A 21,688-nucleotide genomic window follows, 5' to 3' on the forward strand; every position below is an offset into this window, starting at 1 on the left:
TATAAAAGTAACTGTATTAATCTTTTCCACAGCCTTAAATGTGTTTTTTTCGTTCTTATGTAAAACAGTAGATGCTCGGTCCATACATGGCTATTTGATTCCTGTAGTCATGCTTGCTTTGATGTGTTTGACAGGTTCTTACAGCCCATGACCTGGTGGACTTCTCACCTGTCTACAGGTGTTTACACATTTACACTGTGTTGGTAGGTGTCCCAGACTCTTATACACACATACACACATTTATGATCATCGTGAGCGTATCAGTTTCACATTCATGAATGATCAATAAAAATAGGAAAATTAATGTTTCAATCCAGTTCATCATAGTAGAGCAGTAACAGTATGTTGATCTGAGGCCTACGGTTTATGTGATGAGCTGCCTTCACCTTTACTAGTGGAGCAGCACCATTAGTTAGCCCAAGTAGAGGAGTTGGAGGTGTTGCTGTATTAAAAGCTACAGGAAGTGGGAGTGTTTCCCCTTTGCTGTCTTCCACACTTCCACTCAAGGTCTGTTGTGTTTCTTTGTATTTTCAGGGTGACCGTGAAACATTTGAGAACTACTACAGGAAACAAAGGAAGAAACAAGCCAGGCTGGTGCTGCAGCCACAGGCTAATATGGTGAGCAAAGATGAGCCAAATATGATAATATAACACTGGTTTCTGTCCATTTGGTAGAAAATGCTCCCTATTTTGCTTCAGTTCACTAAAGGAACAATCCACATTAAAAAAAGTGCTAATTCCATTTTAGATTTTAGACTACTACATATAGAATTTAAAAAATTTCTTTGTGGCCCCTTCAAAAGCATCAAAAACACACCATACTTCATACTTATGAAAGAGTAATAATAAAATTATTTCTACTCACAGTGGCTTTAAGTAAAACATAATAAAATAATAATAGTCAGACTGTGTCAAAAAAACGTATTAACCATATAGACATATTAATTGAAGTAAAATGAGCTGATGTCAGATGTTATAATTTCACACCTACAATGACACAAAATGATAATCACATGTCTATTGTTTTATAGGTGTGTGTCAAATGTAAACACTGTAAAAACTCTTTTGTGTGTGTGTGTGTGTGTGTGTGTGTGTGTGTGTGTGTGTGTGTGTGTGTGTGTGTGTGTGTGTGTGTGTGTTTAGCATGAGACAGTGGAAGGTTACAGGAGATACTTCAATCAGATTGTAGGGTAAGTTTTCCTTTAATATAACATTAAATTATCCTGAATTTAAAATGTGTTGGTTTTAGCATGGACATGCTTTAAATAGAAGTACTGAGGTGTGTGTGTGTGTGTGTGTGTGCATACATGCGCATCATCAGGTTCTTTGTTGTGGAGGACCATATCCTTCATGCCACGCGGGGACTGGTGACCAGAGCTTTCACTGATGAACTGTGGAACATGGCTCTTTCCAAGATCATCGCTGTGCTCCGCACACACTCTGTAGGCTCTCACACACAAACACATGCATGAAAAAAAAACACACACACACACACACACATTTTGGTATGCCAGTCAGTGTAAGGACAGCGCTTGACATAATGCATTCCCTAGCCCCCTACTAATCTACTCTGTTTTGCCTCACCCTAAACTTTACCTTAACCCCAACCAAAACCTAATTCTATCCCTAACCCTAAAACCTAGTCTTAACCTGGAAAATGTTCTTTAAACATCCTTCTGATTGTAAGGACTGGCTAAAATGTTCTCACTTTGTAAAAATGTCCTCAGTTTAATGGTTAGAAATTTACGCTGGTTCTCACAATGATAACCATACACGCACACATACAAAGCCAGCAGGGAGTTGACTGTGAAAGAAGGAAACTATGAGTTAATAGAAATAATAGAGCCTGCTGTGGCTCTATTTATCCTGGCAGAACCTTCATTTACTAGCTGATACACACATAACCCAGGAGGTCAGTGCACCCACAGACACACTAATGATGTCACTCTAAAGAGAAGAGATCAAAACACACATACGCATGCAGCCAAAGAGGTCATTGGGGCCTTAATGAGAGACGGATTGCAACAATAACAGCAGATTAAGAAGGCATATTCCTGGGCTCCAGTCAGTTGTAAATGACCCAAAGGATTATGCTAACAGACCAGTGAATGGGCCACTCAGCGTGGGGTGAGTAGATTTTAAGAAAGGCCCTGATCCCCCCTCTCTGGGTTGTAGTCCCTCTGCTGGGTCATGATGCAGGCAACTCACCACTGCCAGATTCCTGCACTTAAATCATTGAATAATCAGCCTACAGAGGGAGCGTTTGTCCATGAGCCAGTCCACCAAGCAGCAGGAAAAATAAGCAGGATTTTGTGGCTTAGCCCGTAATAAATGTAACAGATTCTTCTTGTATTTAATATATATAATCTGTACAACAGAACCTTTTGTAATTGTGTACAAATACATTAATATCAGCAACTGATATCAAACAAAAAGAATGCATTTATAAAACTGAATACTGTATGACACTCACCTGGCATGGACCAGAATATGGTAGACACAGACTAATAAGCTGGTGGAATACATTTGTGCCACAACTGTGATGTGTTGCTGCTCAGTTCAGCCTCCAGCTGTAGGTTAATAGGATGATGTATGTTTGTGCGCCCGAGTAAACAGGAAGGCAGGTGCCTGCTGCTTTACGCCTAGTCACAACTTGTCTTAATTTACTCTGTTGATTTACACACTTGCGGTTGTCAGGTTCCTTGTGTCAGGATTAGGGACTCAACCATGCTGTATTCAGGGTCATAAATCACTCTGTACTCCAGAAAAATGGAGGGACTTGCCTAAGCCCCTCCCCCCGCCTAACGACATCAAACTTGCTATTCAAGCACCTCGTGTATGTTGTTTACAATGTTAATTGTGGCAGGTTAGATTCTCTATAATATACATTTCACAGATGATTATTTTTCATTTCATTTGAGGGCATTTCCTTCAGAATGTGTACACCAAAATAGCAAACAAAGCAGTAAAAGTACATTGAGAGTGATTCTGACAACCTCCTGTTGAAAAAGGCAAATCCTGTTGTAACAGGAAACTTTTGCAACTTGTTTTTAAATTGAACAACACAGCTTTTTAAAACCTCACGTATATATATCCATGAATGGTCGTTATATTAGTAGGGTATAGGACTGTTTTCAGATTTAAAAAAAATTTTTTTTTATTTTTGTTTTCATTTCCAGTCATACTGTAATGACCCAGACCTGGTCCTGGAGCTGAAGAACCTTATAGTCATCTTTGCTGATACACTACAGGTGAGTCCAGACCAGAGCTTTATTTTAACAGCTTGTGACTTTGAAGTGTTTAGAACAACTGAGTTCTGTGTTTGCTGTTTACAGGGTTATGGCTTCCCAGTGAACCGTCTGTTTGACCTGCTTTTTGAGGTCAGAGACCAGTACAATGAAACTCTTTTGAAAAAGTGGGCTCTGGTTTTCAGGTGGGCTTTGATGATTCTAACTGTATTTCTGTCTTATGTGTGAGATATTTGCATGATACCAAGCCTATAGGTAATTCCTTTTCACCAACTTTCAATTGTGTGTTTATTCAAATATCAGGTTATTGCTTTAGCAGATAAATAGAAGATTCCATGGTGATTGTGACCTTTTTTCTGGAGTGCACGTTGTTTTAGATAGCTACAACATGTTGTTATTTTTTAACATCTGGCGAAAACAACTGTACAACAAGTTATGAACACCTATACCAAAAATGTAAGTGGGCACAAACACCTACCTGTGTTGTTTTCCACAGGGAGATTTTTGAGTTGGATAACTACAGTCCCATTCCAGTGGAGACAGAGGAGGAGTATAAACTGGTAGTCAGCCGCTTTCCCTTTCATGATGCTGAAGTAGAGAAGGTAACAAATATGAGAACCACAAATTCACAAACCAGTTACTAGTAATGGGTGAAAAAATATCCTCACTAGGGTGTAAGTTCAGACCCAGTTTCCACAGACCCACAACATGGCTGAACTGCATCGGCAAGAAAACCAAGACATTGTTGGAGTTTTACGCTGAAATGTAAAAAAAAAAGTACCTAAAAAAGTACCTAAACATAGAAATCATGTTCCTCATTCATCACGTCAAACATTACCTTTTACTAAACAACTACCAGTTGCTACTCAGTCAATGTAGACTGTACATGAGGCATGACATGACGCTCAAAGAACACTGCGGAAAGCGTTTGTGTTTTGTTTACAGTGTATCAAAGTAGAGCCTGTTGCATGATTAGGAATGTGTATGTATGCAACCCTGGTTTCCTGAAGAAGAGTAGTGTGATACAACAACAGAAAGCATCATAAATATTTCCTATGGTTACTGGTGTTGTGCTGAATGGATTGCCTGAAAGGGAATGCCCCCTCACTTGCTGTGAATTCTCTGGACAATTACCTACTGTATTCACATCTGGAGTCACACAGACATTACATTGACTTTGTAGGGTTGGGTCTAGAGAATTTCTCTAGACCCATGTGTGAAAGCAGCTTAATTGATAAAAAATAGTTAATGTTAATTAGCTAACTAAAGGCTAAAATTGACAAACATTCAACATTTAGTTTTAACAACAATCAATTGGGTGACATTGTTTTAAAGAATTGATAGTGAACAGTTCACAGAACATAAAAACATTTCTCATAAAGAAAAATATAGTCATAGTTACTTAAGAAGTAAGGGCCTATTATTAACCTGTGTGTATCACAAGACAGTATTTTAACACTGCTGAGGTTTTGTATGTGTGTCTGTCTGTCTGTGTGTTTGCATTGCTATCATTGTGAGGGCCAGCATGAATTTTTAGCCTTTGGAGTGAGGGCATTTTTGAAAAGTGAGGAAATTTTAGCTGGTCCTCACAATAAGGGTGTTTAAAGAGCAATTTTGGGCTTAAGACTAGGTTTTAGGGTTACAATTAGGTCTTGGTTAGGATTAGGGTAAAGTTAAGGGTGAGGCTGTTATGTGATGGTTAGGGTTAGAGTAAGGCAGTACATGTGATAAATTAAATATTGATACAGAGTAGATTAATATGGGCTATGCAACAGTAGGTAGTAAGTAATAGTAGGAGGCTAAGTAATGCATTATGTCCTCACAATGCCATAAAAAAATGTGTGTTTGTGTGTGTGTATCTGTAAGCAGCAGGACTTTCCGAAGAAGCTGCCTATGTCCCAGTCCGTCCCTCAGATCTACACACAGGTCAAAGAGTTCATTTATGCCAGCCTCAAGTTTTCAGAGTCCCTGCACCGTAGGTATGTAATGCACTGTTACTGTATGTGCAGTTTCAATATGTTCAGATACACACTGCAGCACTGCTATAGTTCTAGTCTTTACTGATAGAATGTCTTTGTTGAGCTACCACAGTATTTATGGTAGCTCACTTGTTTAATGGAAATTATGATTGTGCATACAGTTCAACAGAGATTGATGATATGTTGCGAAAATCAACTAACCTGCTGCTGACAAGAACGCTCAGCAGCTGTCTGCAAAACCTCATAAAGAAACCTCACATAGGATTGACTGAGGTAGGAACAACATCAGTGCTCCTAATTTCAACACACACACACACACACAAAGTCACAATCTAAACCAAGGGTTAATACCTAAACCTTCTGTCTGTAGCTGGTGCAAATCATCATTAACACCACCCACCTGGAGCAGGCCTGCAGGTATCTGGAGGAATTCATTACAAATATCACCAACGTCTCCCCTGAAACAGTGCACACCACCAGACTGTATGGCTTGTCCACATTCAAGGTAAAACAGGACTTTAATGTGGATTTACCTTCACCTTTGTGTCTTTTTTTTATTTTAAGAGAGACACTTAAGACAGAATAATTTTAGTGGTGTGGCCTCGGAGCACTTCTAAAGCTCAGATGATCTACACTGCCAGTCAAAATTGTGGACCTTCTTCATCAGTGTTTTCTTTATTTTTATTATTTTCAACATTGTACATTAATATTGAAGTTCGAAATCACAATGCAACAAATTTTAAATGTTTTTTTATTTTTTTAAACTTCAAAGTAGTCATCTATTGCTTCGATAACACCTTTGCACACTTTAAGCATTCTCTTAGTCAGTCTCATGAGGTTGCACCTGGATGGATTTTTGGAGTTTCTAGAGTTGTTGAGTACTTGTTTGCTGCATTTCCCATACTCCCCAGTCCAACTCATCCCAAACCATTTAAGTTGGTTTCAGATTAGTGTTTTTGGGAGCCATATCATCTGATGCAGTGCTCCATCTCTTTCATTCTTGGACAAATAGCTTTTACTTAACATAGAGGTGTGTTTAGGGTCGTTGTCCTCTTAGAAAAGAAATGAGGGTCTGACCTGGTACAGTCCTCATGAGAGCCACTTTTGTCACAGCATTTGACAGCTTTGGCATCCACACTCTTGAGATTGACTGGCATTAATTTAAAGTAAAGAGGGACTTTTTGTTGCTATAATATAGATTTGTCTAGTAGTTGTAGTAGCACTAATAGAGCTGTTGACTCTGTACCACCATTCCTCTGCACAAGAGAGCTGATGATATAAAGCACATTAAGAGAGCAAGAAATGTCACTAATTAATACTTTACAAAGCAGTCTGTGAATTCCATTCCAGGTGACTACCTCCTGTGACTGACTGGGGGAGTGTCATGAGTGCCCAGCTATCATCATAGCAAAAGGTGGCTACTTTGAAGATTTGAAAATGTAGAACTTAGACCAAGGATGAAGGATGTTTGTGTTGTGATTTTTCTCTCAGTTCCTCACCCATTACACAACTAATGGTCTGACACATTGCTAATAGTAAATTGATGTCTCTGTTCCTGGATGACCACAAGTAAAAGTGAACTTATAGGAGACTAGAGAATAAGGGAAAATATTTTCCAGGATGCTCGTCATGCTGCAGAGGGAGAGATTTATACCAAACTCAATCAGAAGATTGATGAATTCATCCAGCTCGCAGACTATGAATGGGGCATGGCTGAGTCTGATGGTCGGGCCTCTGGGTACCTCATGGACCTGATCAACTTTCTGCGATCCACTTTCCAGGTCTTCACACACCTCCCGGTGAGTGTCATCTCTCTTCTTGAACCTACCAGCCCTCTTGGGGAACTGTGGGACATTGTCTTTACAAATGATGTGTGGTCATGTTGATTGTGTTTTTGTTAATAATAGGGATGTGATAATTCCTTATTTTCTTCCTTTGTTTCTCCTTAATATTTCCAACTGTTTTCTCCCACTTTGCTGTGTTCATCACATCCCTATTAAAATGTGTTTACTGAACAATTTCACTCTGTAAATAAGAAAATTGGCTGAGTCTGTGTTGCGTTAGTAATCTTTGCACATGCATGGTAGATGTGTGATTACTGTCTCAAACACTGCATTTGCTTATATGACATTATCTTCAACTGAGGAAGGTACATTTGATGATAAACTATGAAGTACATGGTTAGTTATTGTGTATTTTGGCTGAGATAGCTGACAGCAAACCGCCTGTTCAGTTTCAGTCATAGTTGGCCACTTGCCTGCTCTTCTCTCCAAGATCTGTCTCAAATGAGTTCCAGCTTGTTTTTTTTGTTTTGTTTTTTTTTCTTTTTTGAGAATGTCTCTTGTCTCTCCATGCACACCTGCTGTCACTAACAACACTGTAGCTGATTTGTTTTACTCCTTAATTACGTTGACTTGTCAAGCATGCAAGATAACGCCAGTTAAATTTATCTCCTCCTGTCCATTTATTGTTGCCACATTTCTTTTCTGTCCTTTCCCTCTTTCCCTCCCCCTCCTCCATTTTTGGTTGGTTTGGGGGTGTCTCTGCTCAGAATAACAACAATGACCATGCGTCGATGTCGGTGAGTATTCCTGCCTGGCTGTTACAACACTATGCTGTCATTCTGCAGGCAGATGGGCAATGAAAAGCATGCTTATGTTTGTCTGTGGAAGCTACACTACTTTTGTCTTGTTGGGACCTGTTATAACCTTTACTGAAGAGAGTGTAGGACATTGTTTATATTTGAATTTTAGGAGGAAAAAATCCAGAAGGAAAGGTCTTGAGCTGTACTTGCTCTCGTTGGCTGCTTGATGCTGACCAAGAAGGGTAGCAAGAAAAGAGGGAAAACAGTTGTAACTGTATCATGTGGGTTAAAATAATCTCAAATCTCAATTTGCAAGCTGCTCACAGTTTTCTGTTTTCCCACATTAGCCCAGTTGCATGCATTTGTCTCTACTGTTTAAATTTGAGGTATGGAACTGCATGTTATAAGGCCAAGGATGTAACACGAGGGATTTAGGGTCATTTAGTCCTTTTGGGAATGTGTGCTAGCTCTTTACAGTCTCGTGGTGATCATACATTTATTGATACCTAACCTTATGGTGCTTCTTTACTACACAAAATGTTGGCCAAGAAAGATGGCATGTAAAAAGGAAGATGCCCCACGTGATTCCATACTCAATGGGATCCAAGTAGAAGATGTGTAGTTGCTTTGGAAATTAGTTTCTAATGCAGGTACAGTAGCAGCTGTAATAATGTGTGATAAATACTTCATACTGATAAATCGATAGTTGTCCTTATTGTCCTTAATGTCCTAACCATCCATTCTGTGCATTCTTGGATTTTTGGAAGGACTTAAAACCTTGAAAGAACCTAAAGTCATTTCTGCACACTGCTGCTCCATGCATGGAGTCTTTATTGCATGTTGGAATGTCTGTGTCATGGAAGTATTTCATTCAATTATATAAAATTAGAAACTACATATAAAAATCTAAATTAAGTAATGATCCATAATAGTAGTTTAAATTCAAGAGATATTCAATAAAAGGGTTTCTAAATACTAATTAAATAATTTTAAACATCAATTTGTGAATGTAGTTATTTTAAAATGTAATTTTGACACAGATTCTGACTATTTTTTGATGAAGTTATAACTTTTTTTTTTAACCATCTATAAATGTATTTGTACATTTCATAATTCTTTTGCCCATTAACATGTGTATTAATGAAATAATTATTGATTGATTTGAATTGATGTGTTATGTGTATATGTCTTTATTTACTAGTAATTAATGTATAAAATAATTAACTTAGTTTTATTTTTCAGTTACATATCAATGAATGAAATGGCGTATAAGGATTTCCATGACACTTGTGATCCTCCATGAGTGGCTCTAAGCTCATATACACATGATACATGGAAATGTATCATCATCTCATATTTTATCCAATCTTCACCCTTCTCATTTAATTTAAAAGTTTCAAATTTTTTTACTATTATTTTCAGGTAAAGTGAATCTAGGAGTATCAAGGTTAATTCAAAACATTAATCCTTTATGTCCTTGGATTGTGGTCTGTTTCAAAATGCATATATAATAATAATTATAAATTCCAGCCCTCAGTGACTGAGTGAAAATGAAATAATGTGTTTTCAATTATACAATTTCAAATTTAGTTCACACAGGCCTGGTGCTAATTCCCCTTGGCCCTAGTCCTTAGGCCAGAAATATACTTGCTATTAAAATGTAGGTGAAGATTTTCGGTCATCTAGGTGAAGTTATCTGGACTTCCTTCTTGTTAGGACGACCAGAAAACGACCAGTTGCCATGACTCAACTTCTGATACTTGTTTTTAACTATGTGGTTATTCATGCAACATGCTGCCTTACGTTGTCTGCGTCATTTTGGTGCATTGTCAGAAATTAATTATTGTTGCTACATATTGCAACGTGTATTTTCAACTGGTGGGGCAGTATCAAACAAACTCACCATCAGCTTTCAGCCACCACAAAAATAGCAGCAATCACATCAGGCTTTTCCAAAACTACCTACATCTACATACTTGCTGTTTATGTCATTGTTGCCATTTTCTCTACCGTCATCTTAACATTAATGCTAATTGTTAGTGGGAACAAGGGCTTCCTTTTTTGTGACCAGTCTACACAGAGTCAGCAATATGCTTGTGTAAACTAAACATTGGAGGTGTAATCTGCTATTATAGGTTTAGAACATGGCAGCTCATCTAGAATTTAGGTTCACAATTTTTCAAGCGTATGTTAAGTTAAATGTCAGGATTGTAGAAATGCTGCTATATTTGTGGTCCAACCAATTGTGGCATGATCAGAAAAAGAAATTTGCTTTTCTTTGATATAATGATGAAAATTATACCTCAGAATGTTACACTGGAACTTGCCTGGTCATTATAAACAATGTATAGAGCAGAAATGGCAGTAAGATCCCACTTAATCTTCTCTTATTTTCCCGTGACTAGCAGCTCATTTGTCCTGTGCTGCTCAGTAGGTGGAGAATTACCTTCTTTCACTTGTCTTTTTCAGAAGCAAATTGTAACAGCAGTTGTGGTCATTTTTGACTTAGAGTGAATGGGCAGCTCTTTATTTTGCCATACTGTGTACACTACTGTTTTGTCTGCTGGTAAGTGGTCAGCATGAAGAATGTTAACAGGGATGTTGTGGAGCGCAACAAAAGAAGTTAAACAATCACCTTGACATTCTTATTGTCACTTCAAGAAGTATTCACACCACTTCTATTTTTGTACATTTTACTGCATTGTAAATATGCTCAATTTACCACCGGTGGACTCTAAGTTCTCCACACATCTAAAGAAAAATAAAAGCAAACCGTTTGGAGACAGAAAGAGTAGAATACTTGAGTACCAGAATTCAACCCCAGGGTTGGTGGTTCGCTTCCCGGATCCTCCTGATTCCTGGCCACATGTCGCAGTGTCCCTGGACAAGATACTGAACCCCAAATCCTTGGGGCCTCAAGGGGACAGCCTGTCCACTAAGAATTTCCCTAAGGGGATTAATAAAGTATCAGTTATTATTATTATTATTATTATTATTATTATTATTATTATTATTAAATCATTTAGTTGTTATGCATTATTGCATGAACATTGATGGGCAAGAATTGCAGTTAATTCTATTTCAAATTTACAACTGTGTAAAATGTATAAAAAGCACATACTACTTCACGTTGGGGTCACCACATCATCCTTGAGTTTGCATGAGTGATGTGTTGATCTACTGTTGTGTTTAACTGTAATTTACCGACCCATTAAAAGATCAGTTCATTGTTGGTGTTCCTTACACTTGAGGGGAGAAGCACTGCGTCACTTCAGCCACCTCTTTTCTTACCATCATGTGCCCATCACTCTGGAACGGGATCTGGACTCACACGAAGTAGTAGTTTCAGTAATCTCCTTAGATGTTTTCTTAGCTTAATTCATCCCAATAATTTGACCCTTCTGAACCTTTCCACGACCGCAGGATGTGTCTTCCGACATGGTTGTTTAGGAAATGAGATACCTAAACACGTCGCTGCATCAGTTAGGGTTGCATTCTGTGCATCTTGGCTGTCCTTCCTCTCATGGACCATGTCAGGGTCCACCTAAATTAATGACATTTACTTTGCCCTGTGGGTTCATTGTAACTAATTGATATGCCTATAAACTCTTCATGGTTGTGTGACCAAGATTAAAACCTCACCAAACACTTCGACGTTGACTTTTCATATTTGAAAAGTTTCCATTACAACAAACCACAACTTTATGGATATTGAGAAAGGCGCCAATCCAGGCCTCAGTCTCAAACAGGATGCTGTTTGAGCAGGCACTGGGATTTTTGTTAAGAGTAGTTTTAGGAATAGCTACACTGCTTTATTTAAATTGTATCTTGTACTTAACCGGTGATGGAGGTAAAGCTATTTTTCAGTCGGTAAAGGTTCTCAGTCATAAAGGTGAAGTTGTCTGGAAGTCGAATCATGGCAACTGGGCATTCTTCTTCTTCCATTCTTCTTCTTCCAGGTAGCTTTGTCAGTGAAACATTTTAACATAACCAGAAGGAAGTCTAGTTGCCATGACTCAACTTCCAGTCAATTTACAGTGTTTTCTACTCTGTCTAAATGGGGTTTGACAGCTGTATATACCATCTGTATCTGTGTGATTTTGTTATCCAGAATTCAACATAGTTATAACAATAGTGTTCATTAATATTTCTTCTTTTTGTTCTCTGTCCTCCACATCTATTTTTATTCCTGTATCTTCCACTCACAAACCCTCCTTCTGTTCTTTTACCATTTAACCTTTCACTCTTGACGATTTTTCACACAATTTCTTTTATACCTCTTTCCTCTCCTCATTTTGCTCATATACCCTCCCTACAATCATTCTCTCTTACCTGCTTGTTGTCCTGATCTCTATTCTAATCTTTCCTACACTTTCCCATTCTTTCCCAACCCTTGCACCACCCTCCCCTGCATCTCTCTCTCTCTCTCTCTCTCTCTCTCTCTCTCTCTCTCTCTACATACAGGGTAAAGTGGCCCAGACAGCTTGTATGTCAGCTTGTAAACATCTGTCCACATCACTGATGCAGATGCTTCTGGATACAGAACTCAAACAAGTCAGCATGGGGGCCATTCAGCAGTTCAACTTAGATGTTATTCAGTGTGAATGTGAGCATAAATGAAACTACTAAAACTACTTTTAAGTCCCAGCTTGAAATGTATTTATGTTATTGTTTTTTTCTAGCATTAAAGTTAGAAAAGTTTGAGAATAAAGTCTAAATATTATATATTATATTATAATATATAAAGAAAAAGAACAAATGGAATAGCTCAACAACTGTAGTTTATACCATTTATTAGCTGGAACTGCTTATCTTGTTAAGGGTCGCTCACAGGTCATATTTCTGACAACCACGCTTATAGCCATAATTGTATTTACCCACATTGAATCATGATTTAGTGTTGTAAAAATAAAAAGGTGAAAACTTCCAAGCAGGGTGAATGCTTACTGTAGGCACTGTTTATGTGAGTTTAAGTCAACCAAAGTTCAGCACTATGTCATATTATCCTGGGAGCCACATCACTGTGTGCTCTCTTCATATGTCATACTGATACTATGAATTCCTACGAAAGGTGGAGGACCCAGATCAGCATTAAATCTAAGTCACTATTCATTCTCCATTCATGCTTTAACATGCGTGGTTTGAAGTGACTTTTGCTGGTCTTTGTGTCTTTTTCAGTGTTTGCCAGCTCAGAGCCGGTCCCTGGTTTCCAAGGAGACACACTTCAACTGGCCTTCATTGACCTACGACAGGTAAATGCTCTCATTGGACTGTACAGAAGAAATAAGGGTGTTTTTGCCATTGAATGCACTTTTACCTAATGGTAATCTAATTCAAGTCCATATTTCTGTTTTTGAAGTCTGTTCATCAAATGATTCTCTGGCTCTCACTGTTCTCAGTGTCCAGGTCACATACAGTGCCTATAGAAAGTATTCACCCCCTTGGATGTTTTATCCTTTTATTGAGAAAAAAAATTATGAATAAAAAAACCTCATTATGTAGATATGTCTCAGTTAGACTTGCACACCTGGACACTAGAATTTTATGCCATTTTTCTTTGCAAAACTGCTCAAGCTCTGTCAGGCTGCGTGGGGATCGGCTGTGAACAGCCCTTTTTCTCGCCTGGATCGAAGTCTGGGCTTTGACTCGGCCACTCCAGAACATTCACCTTGTTGTCGATAAACCATTTCTGTGTAGCTCTTGTTGCATGCTTAGGGTCATTGTCTTGCTAGAAAAAAAATATTTGTGTTTCACAGTGGGGATGATGCGTTTGTAGTGATGTGCAGTGTTTGGTGTGCTCCAAACATAGCATCTTGTCTGATCGGCATAAAAGCACCATTATCGTCTCATCAGACCAAAGAACCCTCTTCCACTGGACCATGGAGTCTTTCACATGCCTATTGGCGTGTTTTAACATTTTCTTCAACAGTGGCTTTCTCCTTGCCACTCTCCTATAAAGCTTTGACTGGTGAAGAACCCGGGCAACAGTTGCATGTACAGTCTCTTCTATCTCAATTGCTAGAGTAGTCATTGGTGTGTTAGTGGCCTCTCTTACTAGTTTCCTTTTTGCACGGTCACTCAGTTTGTGTGGACGGCCTGTTCTAGGCAGATTTAGACATGTGCCATATTCCTATCATTTCTTGATAATGGATTTTAAATAACTCCGGGGGATGTTGACATTAATGAGGTATTTTTTTTAAATGTTTTTGTCAAAGTCGCTAACTTTTATTGACCATGACTGATTTATAATGTCAATAAAGATTCAAGATTCAAAAAACTTTATTAATCCTAGGGGGAAATTGTTTTGCCTCATTACACAACCAAGAAACCTCCACACCAACATAAATACACATAACCAATAACATCAATACAGGAAAAACTCAATATCTGTACAAAATATGTAAAATAGATGAATGAAAATGGGTCAATATATATATAGCCTATTGTGGAATGACAGCAAGTATAAGACACAACTATCACTTCCCTCACCCCTTACAGAGGGGGGAGACTGAGAGGAGTTTGGACTGCATCCTCCTCTCAGCTACATAGAATGTAGAAGGTCCAGCTCCACCCCCAGAACAGAGCCGGCCCTCCTAATCACTTTGCTTAGCCTGTTAGTGTCTGCCACCTTCATGTTGCTGCCCCAGCAGGTCACAGCATAAAAGATGACACTGGCCATAAAACATCAGCAGCATGGTGCTGCAGATCTTGAAGGACCTGAGTCTCCTCAGAAAGTACATCCGTGTCTGAGCCTTTTTGTACAGTGCTGATGAGTTCTTAGTTCAGTCCAGCTTGCTGTCCAAGTACACTCCCAGGCATCTGTACTCGGATATGATCTCCACCTCCTCCGCCTGTATAAAGAAAGGGATGACAGGACTCCCAGATTTCCTGAAGTCCATCACCAGCTCCTTTGTTATATTGATGTTTAGTTGAAGATGGTTGAGTCCACACCAGTCAACAAAACTGTCAACCACTCCACGGTACTCTGTGACATCTCCACCCTTATACAGTGAGGGAAAAAATTATTTGAACCCCAGCTGATTTTGTAAGTTTGCCCACTAACAAAGAAATGATCAGGCTATAATTTCAATGGTAGGTTTATTTGACCGGTGAGACACAACAATGACAAAAAAAATCCAGAAAAATGCGTTTCAAAAAGAGTTATAAATTAATTTGCATTTCCATGAAGGAAATAAGTATTTGATCCCCTATCCGTCAGCAAGATCTCTAGCTCCCAGGTGGATCTTATACAGGTAACGAGCTGACATTGGCAGCCCTCTCAGCTCGTTACCTGTATAAAAGAGACCTGTCCACAGAAGCAATCAATCAATCCAGATTCCAAACTCTTCACCATGGCCAAGACCAAAGAGCTTTCCAAGGATGTCAGGGACAAGATTGTGGACCTACACAAGGCTGGAATGGGCTACAAGACCATCGCCAAGCAGCTGGGTGAGAAGGTGACAACAGTTGGTGCAATTATTCGCAAATGGAAGAAACATAAATTAACTGCCAATCTCCCTTGGTCTGGAGCTCCATGCAAGATCTCACCTCGTGGAGTTTCAATGATAATGAGAACGGTGAGGAATCAGCCAAGAACCACTCGGGAGGAACTTGTCAATGATCTCAAGGCAGCTGGGACCATAGTCACCAAAAAAACAGTTGGTAACACACTACGCCGTGAAGGACTGAAATCCTGCTGTGCCCGCAAGGTCCCCCTGCTCAAGAAAGCCCATCTACAGGCCCGTTTGAAGTTTGCCATCTGACTGATTCAGAGGAAGACTGGGTGAAAGTGTTGTGGTCAGATAAGACCAAAATCGAGCTCTTTGGCATCAACTCAACTCGCTGTGTTTGGAGGAGGAGGAAGGCTGCCTATGACTCCAAAAACACCATCCCCACTGTCAAATATGGAGGTGGAAACATTATGCTTTGGGGGTGTTTTTCTGCCAAGGGGACAGGACAATTGCACCGCATCAAAGGGAGGATGGATGGGGCCATGTACCGTCAAATGTTGGGTGAGAACCTCCTTCCCTCAGTCAGGGCATTGAAAAGGGTCGTGGTTGGGTACTCCAGCATGACAATGATCCAAAACACACAGCTAAGTCAACAAATCACTGGCTCAAGAAGAAGCATATTAAGGTCATGGAGTGGCCTAGTCAGTCTCCAGACCTTAATCCCATAGAAAATCTGTGGAGGGAGCTGAAGGTTCGAGTTGCCAAACATTGGAGAGGATCTGCAAAGAGGAGTGGGCCAAAAACCCGCCTGAGATGTGTGCAAACCTTGTGGCCAACTACAAGAAACGGCTGACCTCTGTGATTGCCAACAAAGGTTTTGCCACCAAGTACTAAAGCACGTTTTTCGAAGGGATCAAATACTTCTTTCCTTCGTGGAAATGCAAATTAATTTATAACTCTTTTTGAAACGCATTTTTCTGGATTTTCTTTGTCATTGTTGTGTTTCACTGTTCAAATACACCTACCATTGAAATTATAGCCTGATCATTTCTTTGTTAGTGGGCAAACTTACAAAATCAGCTGGGGTTCAAATAATTTTTTCCCTCACTGTACATCCTACAACTGCAGAGTCATCAGAGAACTTCTGAAGATGACAGGACTCTGAGTTGTACCTGAAGTCTGAGGGGTACAGGGTGAAGAGAAATGGAGACTGTGCTTTGTGGAGCTCCTGTGCTACAGATCACAGTGTCAGACAGTTCTGCAGGCGGACATACTGTGGGTGGTTGGTGAGGTAGTCCATGATTCAGGAAATCAGGGGAGTGTTAAACCTGCTGTTTTTTAATTTCTCTCCTAGAAGTGCCGGCCGGATGGTGTTGAATGCACTGGAGAAATCAAAAAATATGATCCTCACTAAGCCCCCAAGCTTGTCCAGGTGGGTGTAGGTGCAATGGAGCAGATGTATGATGGCATCATCCACTCCAAGGTGGGGTTGATAGGCAAATTGGAGGGGGTCAAGTGAGGGTTTGACCAGAGGTCGGAGGGACTCTAGGATCAGCCTCTCAAAAACTTTCATAATGTGTGATGTCAGCGCCACTGGTGTGTAGTCATTGAGGACTCTGGGATGTGGCGTCTTATTCACAGGAACCAGGCACGACTTTTTCCACCCAAGAGGAACTCTCTCCAGGTGTAGGCTGAGGTTGAAAATGTGCTTGAGAGCACTACATAGCTGAGGAGCACAGGCTTTCAGCACCCTAGGGCTGATTCCATCAGGACCTGCAGCTTTTGTGGGGTGAAGCCTGTGCAGTTCTCTTCTCACCTGCTCAGCTGAGATTGTTAGGGTGGTGGCTGAGTCGTGTGGGGGAGGGACTGAGGAGCGGACAGTGAACTGAAGTGGGCTCTGTGGCTCAGCCTGGAATTGATTAAATAATTTTTTCAATTTGTTGGCTCGGTCCACTGTCCCCACAGTCACCTGGCTGCTGGACTTGTAGCCAGTGATGGTCTTCATGCCCCTCCCGACCTCCCTTGTGTTGTTTTGTTGAAGGCTATGTTCCAGTTTTCTCCTGTAAGCCTCCTTCCCCTCCCCGATCCTGACAGAGAGCAGTCTCTGGACCCTCCTTGCTGCCTCCCTGTCTCCTGATCTTAATGCTTTCTTCTTGTCATTCAGGATGGCTTTGATGTCCTGAGTGACCTAGGGCTTATTGTTTGGGAAGCAGCAAATGGTTTTTGTGGGTACGTGGGTGTCCACACAGAAATTGATGTCAGTGATGCATCAATGTCCTCACCGTGAGGTTCACAGAGAGTCTTCCAATATGTCTCTTCAAAGCATCCCTGCAGGGCAGAGTGTGCCCTCTCTGTCCTCCTCTGTCCTCCTCGGTTTTAATGGTGGCAGGCTGCCTCTGAACCGAAGGTGTGTATTGCGGGAGGAGATGTACCAGGTTGTGATCCGTATTTCCCAGAGGGGGGAGGGCAGTGGAGCTGTAGGCATCTTTAACATTAGCATACCACAAGCTCAATGTAGTAGGAAGTGTCTTGGTGAGGGTGGCGTGATTAAAGTCTCCAGAGATCATACAGAAAGGCGTCAGGATGTCTGGTCTGGAAAGGAATACCTAGGAAGGAGCAGTGTTTTGAGCATTTAGCATTTATACACAAACTTTAAAGATGATAAAAAAGATGACTGAACCAAATGGGTGGAGTTCTAGATTAATCCGCCTTTTTTACGTTATCCCACATCCAATAATTTTGGATTTCCCTTACCTTTTCAAGTTTTACCTGTCCTATAGTTCACCTGCTCCTCCTATCACCCCCACACACAAACACACACACACACACACACACATACATACACACACACACAAGTGTGCGCCTGCCTCCCTTTTTGTTGTAAACAACAGTGGTATGCAAGCTTGCCTCTGTATCCAGTCCAGGTCACAGTACTACCCTTTATTGATGAACTGTACCAGCTCTAGTCAAAGCAAGCTATAATAACTGAAATAACAGACGTTTCTCTATATTTTCACAATCATTTGTACCAAGTGAAAAAGTTATTTGTGCAGAAAAATCTGGATCAGGTTACACAACAATCAGCTATAGGATGTCAACGCAACAGAGGGTTGCTAAAACAGTTCGACTTCCTAGAAGAAATCCAGAGGACATGACCTGAGTGGTAGCTCTGTTTTTGCTTGGTTGATATGTTAATCCTAGCCTGGGTAAATGGGTTGGTTGGCATCCACAGCCTACAGGTTACACAGAGGTCATCCTTTTACATCCTCTATCCAATGGCTTTTGAATCTATAACTGCTTTTTACATTGTTCTGTACTACACTCAGTCACACTCTCCTCTTCTTTGACGATAGCAAATATATATATATATATATATATATATATATATATATATATATACATATACATATATATATATATATATATATATATATATATATATATTTCCACTTTTTCAAGATGTGCCAAGTGTACAAAAATAAAGATAAAGTAGTAAAAATACATTACAAAAAACAAACCTATCCTTGAATTAGCCTGACCACTGTGTTCTCAGATTAACTACAATGTACCGAGAATGTTGTAAATGTAATAACATCTCAGCATGCAAATAATAATAACTTATATTCATAAGCACATGTAAAGCTGGCTGCCACAAGCACCATGTATACGAAATGTACTCATATTGTCTTAAAAAATAAAATGACACTCCCTATGACTTTTACTATTTCAGTACTATATTACATGCCCAAAAGGAAGTGGGCATGTTATGCTTCAAAGTTTGTGAACCCTTTACAATTTTCTGTATTTCTACATAAATTTGACATTAGATGTGTTCATATTTTCATGATAAGTTCTAAATCTAGACAAAGTGAGCACAATTAAACAATAGGTTAAGTAGTCTTCAACAATAGTTGAAGACTATGAAGTCTAACCTGAACCTCATGATATTATGCATCACAAAAGTGCTACAAAGTGTGTGCAGTGTAGTTCTAATTGGTAAAGATGTAACCTTTTGGGCTCTGACCGTTTCCAAGAGACAGATGACCTACACGCTGGCCTGTCGCCAGACCCAACAAAGACAAGCTACATCGGAGGCTCCTAATCGTTTCTAGTACTATATCTGCCAAAGGTTTCTTACATCAAAAGCGCAACATGAAGGGGAATCTGTTGTTTAGTTTTATGTATCTATATGTGCACAAACTATTTACAACTAGCCAATGTGCAAGAGAGTTGTGTTATCGTACAGCCCTTAAGCATCTGCTTTCACCAAGGTATTGTCTGAAATACAACAAATAAGAATGCAAAAAATACTTTTAGGCATTTATACAAAGCAGCAACTGTTTTATTGGGTCTCTTTAAAGAATCCACGACTTTGGCTCTTTTGGGATAAAGACACATTTTCAGCAAATCTGGCAGTGTTTACCACCATAAATGGGATGAGCTTTTAGTATATGTAACACATATAACAGATACGGTATATTCTACAAATCTGACCACCATATTTTTTAAAAGGCTTCATGATGAAAATACTGTGGGGGTCCTGAATTAAACTTGATTTAGAATTAGACGTGATTTTTTAATTTAATTATTTAGATTATATGAATGAAAGAATAGTGGGAAGAGATTATTCGGTAATGATGGAAGACACTCCACTGGATTCTCTCCAACTACAAAAACACTTGGTCCACATGCAATTATATAGAGTTGCCAATCACAAAGAGACTTAAACCAGCAAGTTAGTCATAGAATTGATGTTTATTAGTGAAGCTGAAATAACCTAAAAACAATATCATTACATATCATTATATCATTAGTAATGTCACTCTATGTTATCTTACTAAAGATAATGGCTATGGCTTAGTAAATGTAATCCTCACTGTAAATATGAAACAGTCGGTCCTAGTCAGTCCTTTTCTCACGTCAATACGTGTATCTTCTCTTTTATCTGATTTTTAACCAAACCATTATTCTCTTTGTATTGGATCTGTCCGGATTGAAATGGCAGTTTTCTTCCGACTGTTCTTGTATTCAGGGAAAATTAAGCTCTAGTAGAAACACTGTTATATCTTTACCCAAACAGGTGGTGGCAGTAAAGCTGTATTTTACTCTTTGAACCGGTTGGACTTCTTTGTCTGGACGGACAAACAAATTTGATTTGCGGGTTCCCTTATACTGTTCAGTTTTTTCTGTGCAGTTAACAAGCTGAGACTTGTACCCAAATAGATTAGAGTGTACGATCCGTATTATATCAGGTATATTAGTTTAGTAAATATGTTGGACAGTAAACAAGTTTAAAATACAGTACTATGATTGAGGTAACTTAGGAACAGTTTATCCATTGCATAGTTTTCTGTCTGCAGCCTTTTTTGTCAAGCACATGCACTCTTGTAAAAAGCTGTTTAGAAAACTGGTTACACATGTACGTTGCAGAGAAATCAGCATTCTCCCAGAGCATCATGCTACCATCATGCTTTTGTTTGCATATATTAAATATCACTAATAATTAATATGAAAACCAATAATTGCATATGAAAACACAGTAGAATAGAATAGAATAGAATTGCCAGTTAGTGTCAATCTGCAAAAGTGATGTGATTGAAGGTCAGTCCTTAAACTAAGCTCACGTCACATTGTTTTTAGTGTCCCCAAGTATCACTCTTTAACCTGGTGGCTAAATTGTTATGTCAAATTCAATGAATTAGCTGAATTGTGGAGAGCTGAGTGTCAGCTCTGACAGCCTCTGCGTGTCTCACTTAGCTCCAGGTGACAATAATGGCATTGTTGCCAAACCTCTCTGTGTGTCGTAGTCTCTCAATCAGCTGAATAATGCTTTTATCACTAAGCTGTTCTTTCACTATTCTTTCACCATGAGCCAAACACCCAGCTGTTTCACTCTATGACATTAGCATACACTGTGTGTGTGTGGTGTGTGTGTGGGTGGGGTAAGGGGGTCGTGAGGGGGTCATTTTAAATGTTCACACTTAACAGTCATCATGTAGCGTTAGAGCCTGCATTCTTTCATACAGCTCCTCTGGGTAATGTCTAGAGAATTTCAGGGTTCTAGGGCAAGTTTGGGATCCAACATGGTGACTTTTTATACACTTTTTTTTTGTCCAGCTTTTTAATTCTGTATACATGAGCAATCCATTGAACAAGGTCCAGTGAAATTATGGTACATTATGAAGCTGCATTTGTAAAATCCTTTTGTTTTTGTAATTCTACAGCAAATAGTGGTCAACTGTGTAGTTGCAGAGGTTCTGAAACGTTAGTTGTTCGGTATTAAGACTGAACTATCTGACCATCAGATTTCCAAATCTGTTTGTAGCTAAACTAGCTAGCGTTAAGTTACTGTGCACATTATTTTTCAATCCCATACATTGTAGTCTAATAGCAGTGGAGTACTGATTAATGGCTAACATCAGTGTG

General features: G+C 39.4%; 1 protein-coding gene across 7 annotated transcripts in view; it reads left to right on the forward strand.

Moving 5' to 3' along the window:
• exoc6 (exocyst complex component 6) overlaps positions 1-21,688 on the forward strand; it is a 46,299-nt gene that overhangs the window by 18,645 nt on the left and 5,966 nt on the right. For 2 of the 7 annotated variants that reach the window (XM_026350897.1, XM_026350901.1), the window contains exons 9-22: positions 135-203; positions 535-618; positions 1,144-1,190; positions 1,322-1,442; positions 3,180-3,251; positions 3,336-3,433; positions 3,745-3,850; positions 5,115-5,227; positions 5,389-5,500; positions 5,598-5,732; positions 6,847-7,026; positions 7,779-7,808; positions 12,276-12,417; positions 12,990-13,063. In XM_026350897.1, the coding sequence (XP_026206682.1) occupies positions 135-203; positions 535-618; positions 1,144-1,190; positions 1,322-1,442; positions 3,180-3,251; positions 3,336-3,433; positions 3,745-3,850; positions 5,115-5,227; positions 5,389-5,500; positions 5,598-5,732; positions 6,847-7,026; positions 7,779-7,808; positions 12,276-12,417; positions 12,990-13,063 (1,383 nt within the window). The remainder of the gene's footprint in view (positions 1-134; positions 204-534; positions 619-1,143; positions 1,191-1,321; positions 1,443-3,179; positions 3,252-3,335; positions 3,434-3,744; positions 3,851-5,114; positions 5,228-5,388; positions 5,501-5,597; positions 5,733-6,846; positions 7,027-7,778; positions 7,809-12,275; positions 12,418-12,989; positions 13,064-21,688) is intronic. The other 5 variants (XM_026350898.1, XM_026350903.1, XM_026350900.1 and 2 more) reach the window with 3 other exon arrangements.

This window comes from Anabas testudineus, chromosome 19 (genome assembly GCF_900324465.2).
Source record: "Anabas testudineus chromosome 19, fAnaTes1.2, whole genome shotgun sequence".
Classification (NCBI taxonomy): domain Eukaryota; kingdom Metazoa; phylum Chordata; class Actinopteri; order Anabantiformes; family Anabantidae; genus Anabas; species Anabas testudineus.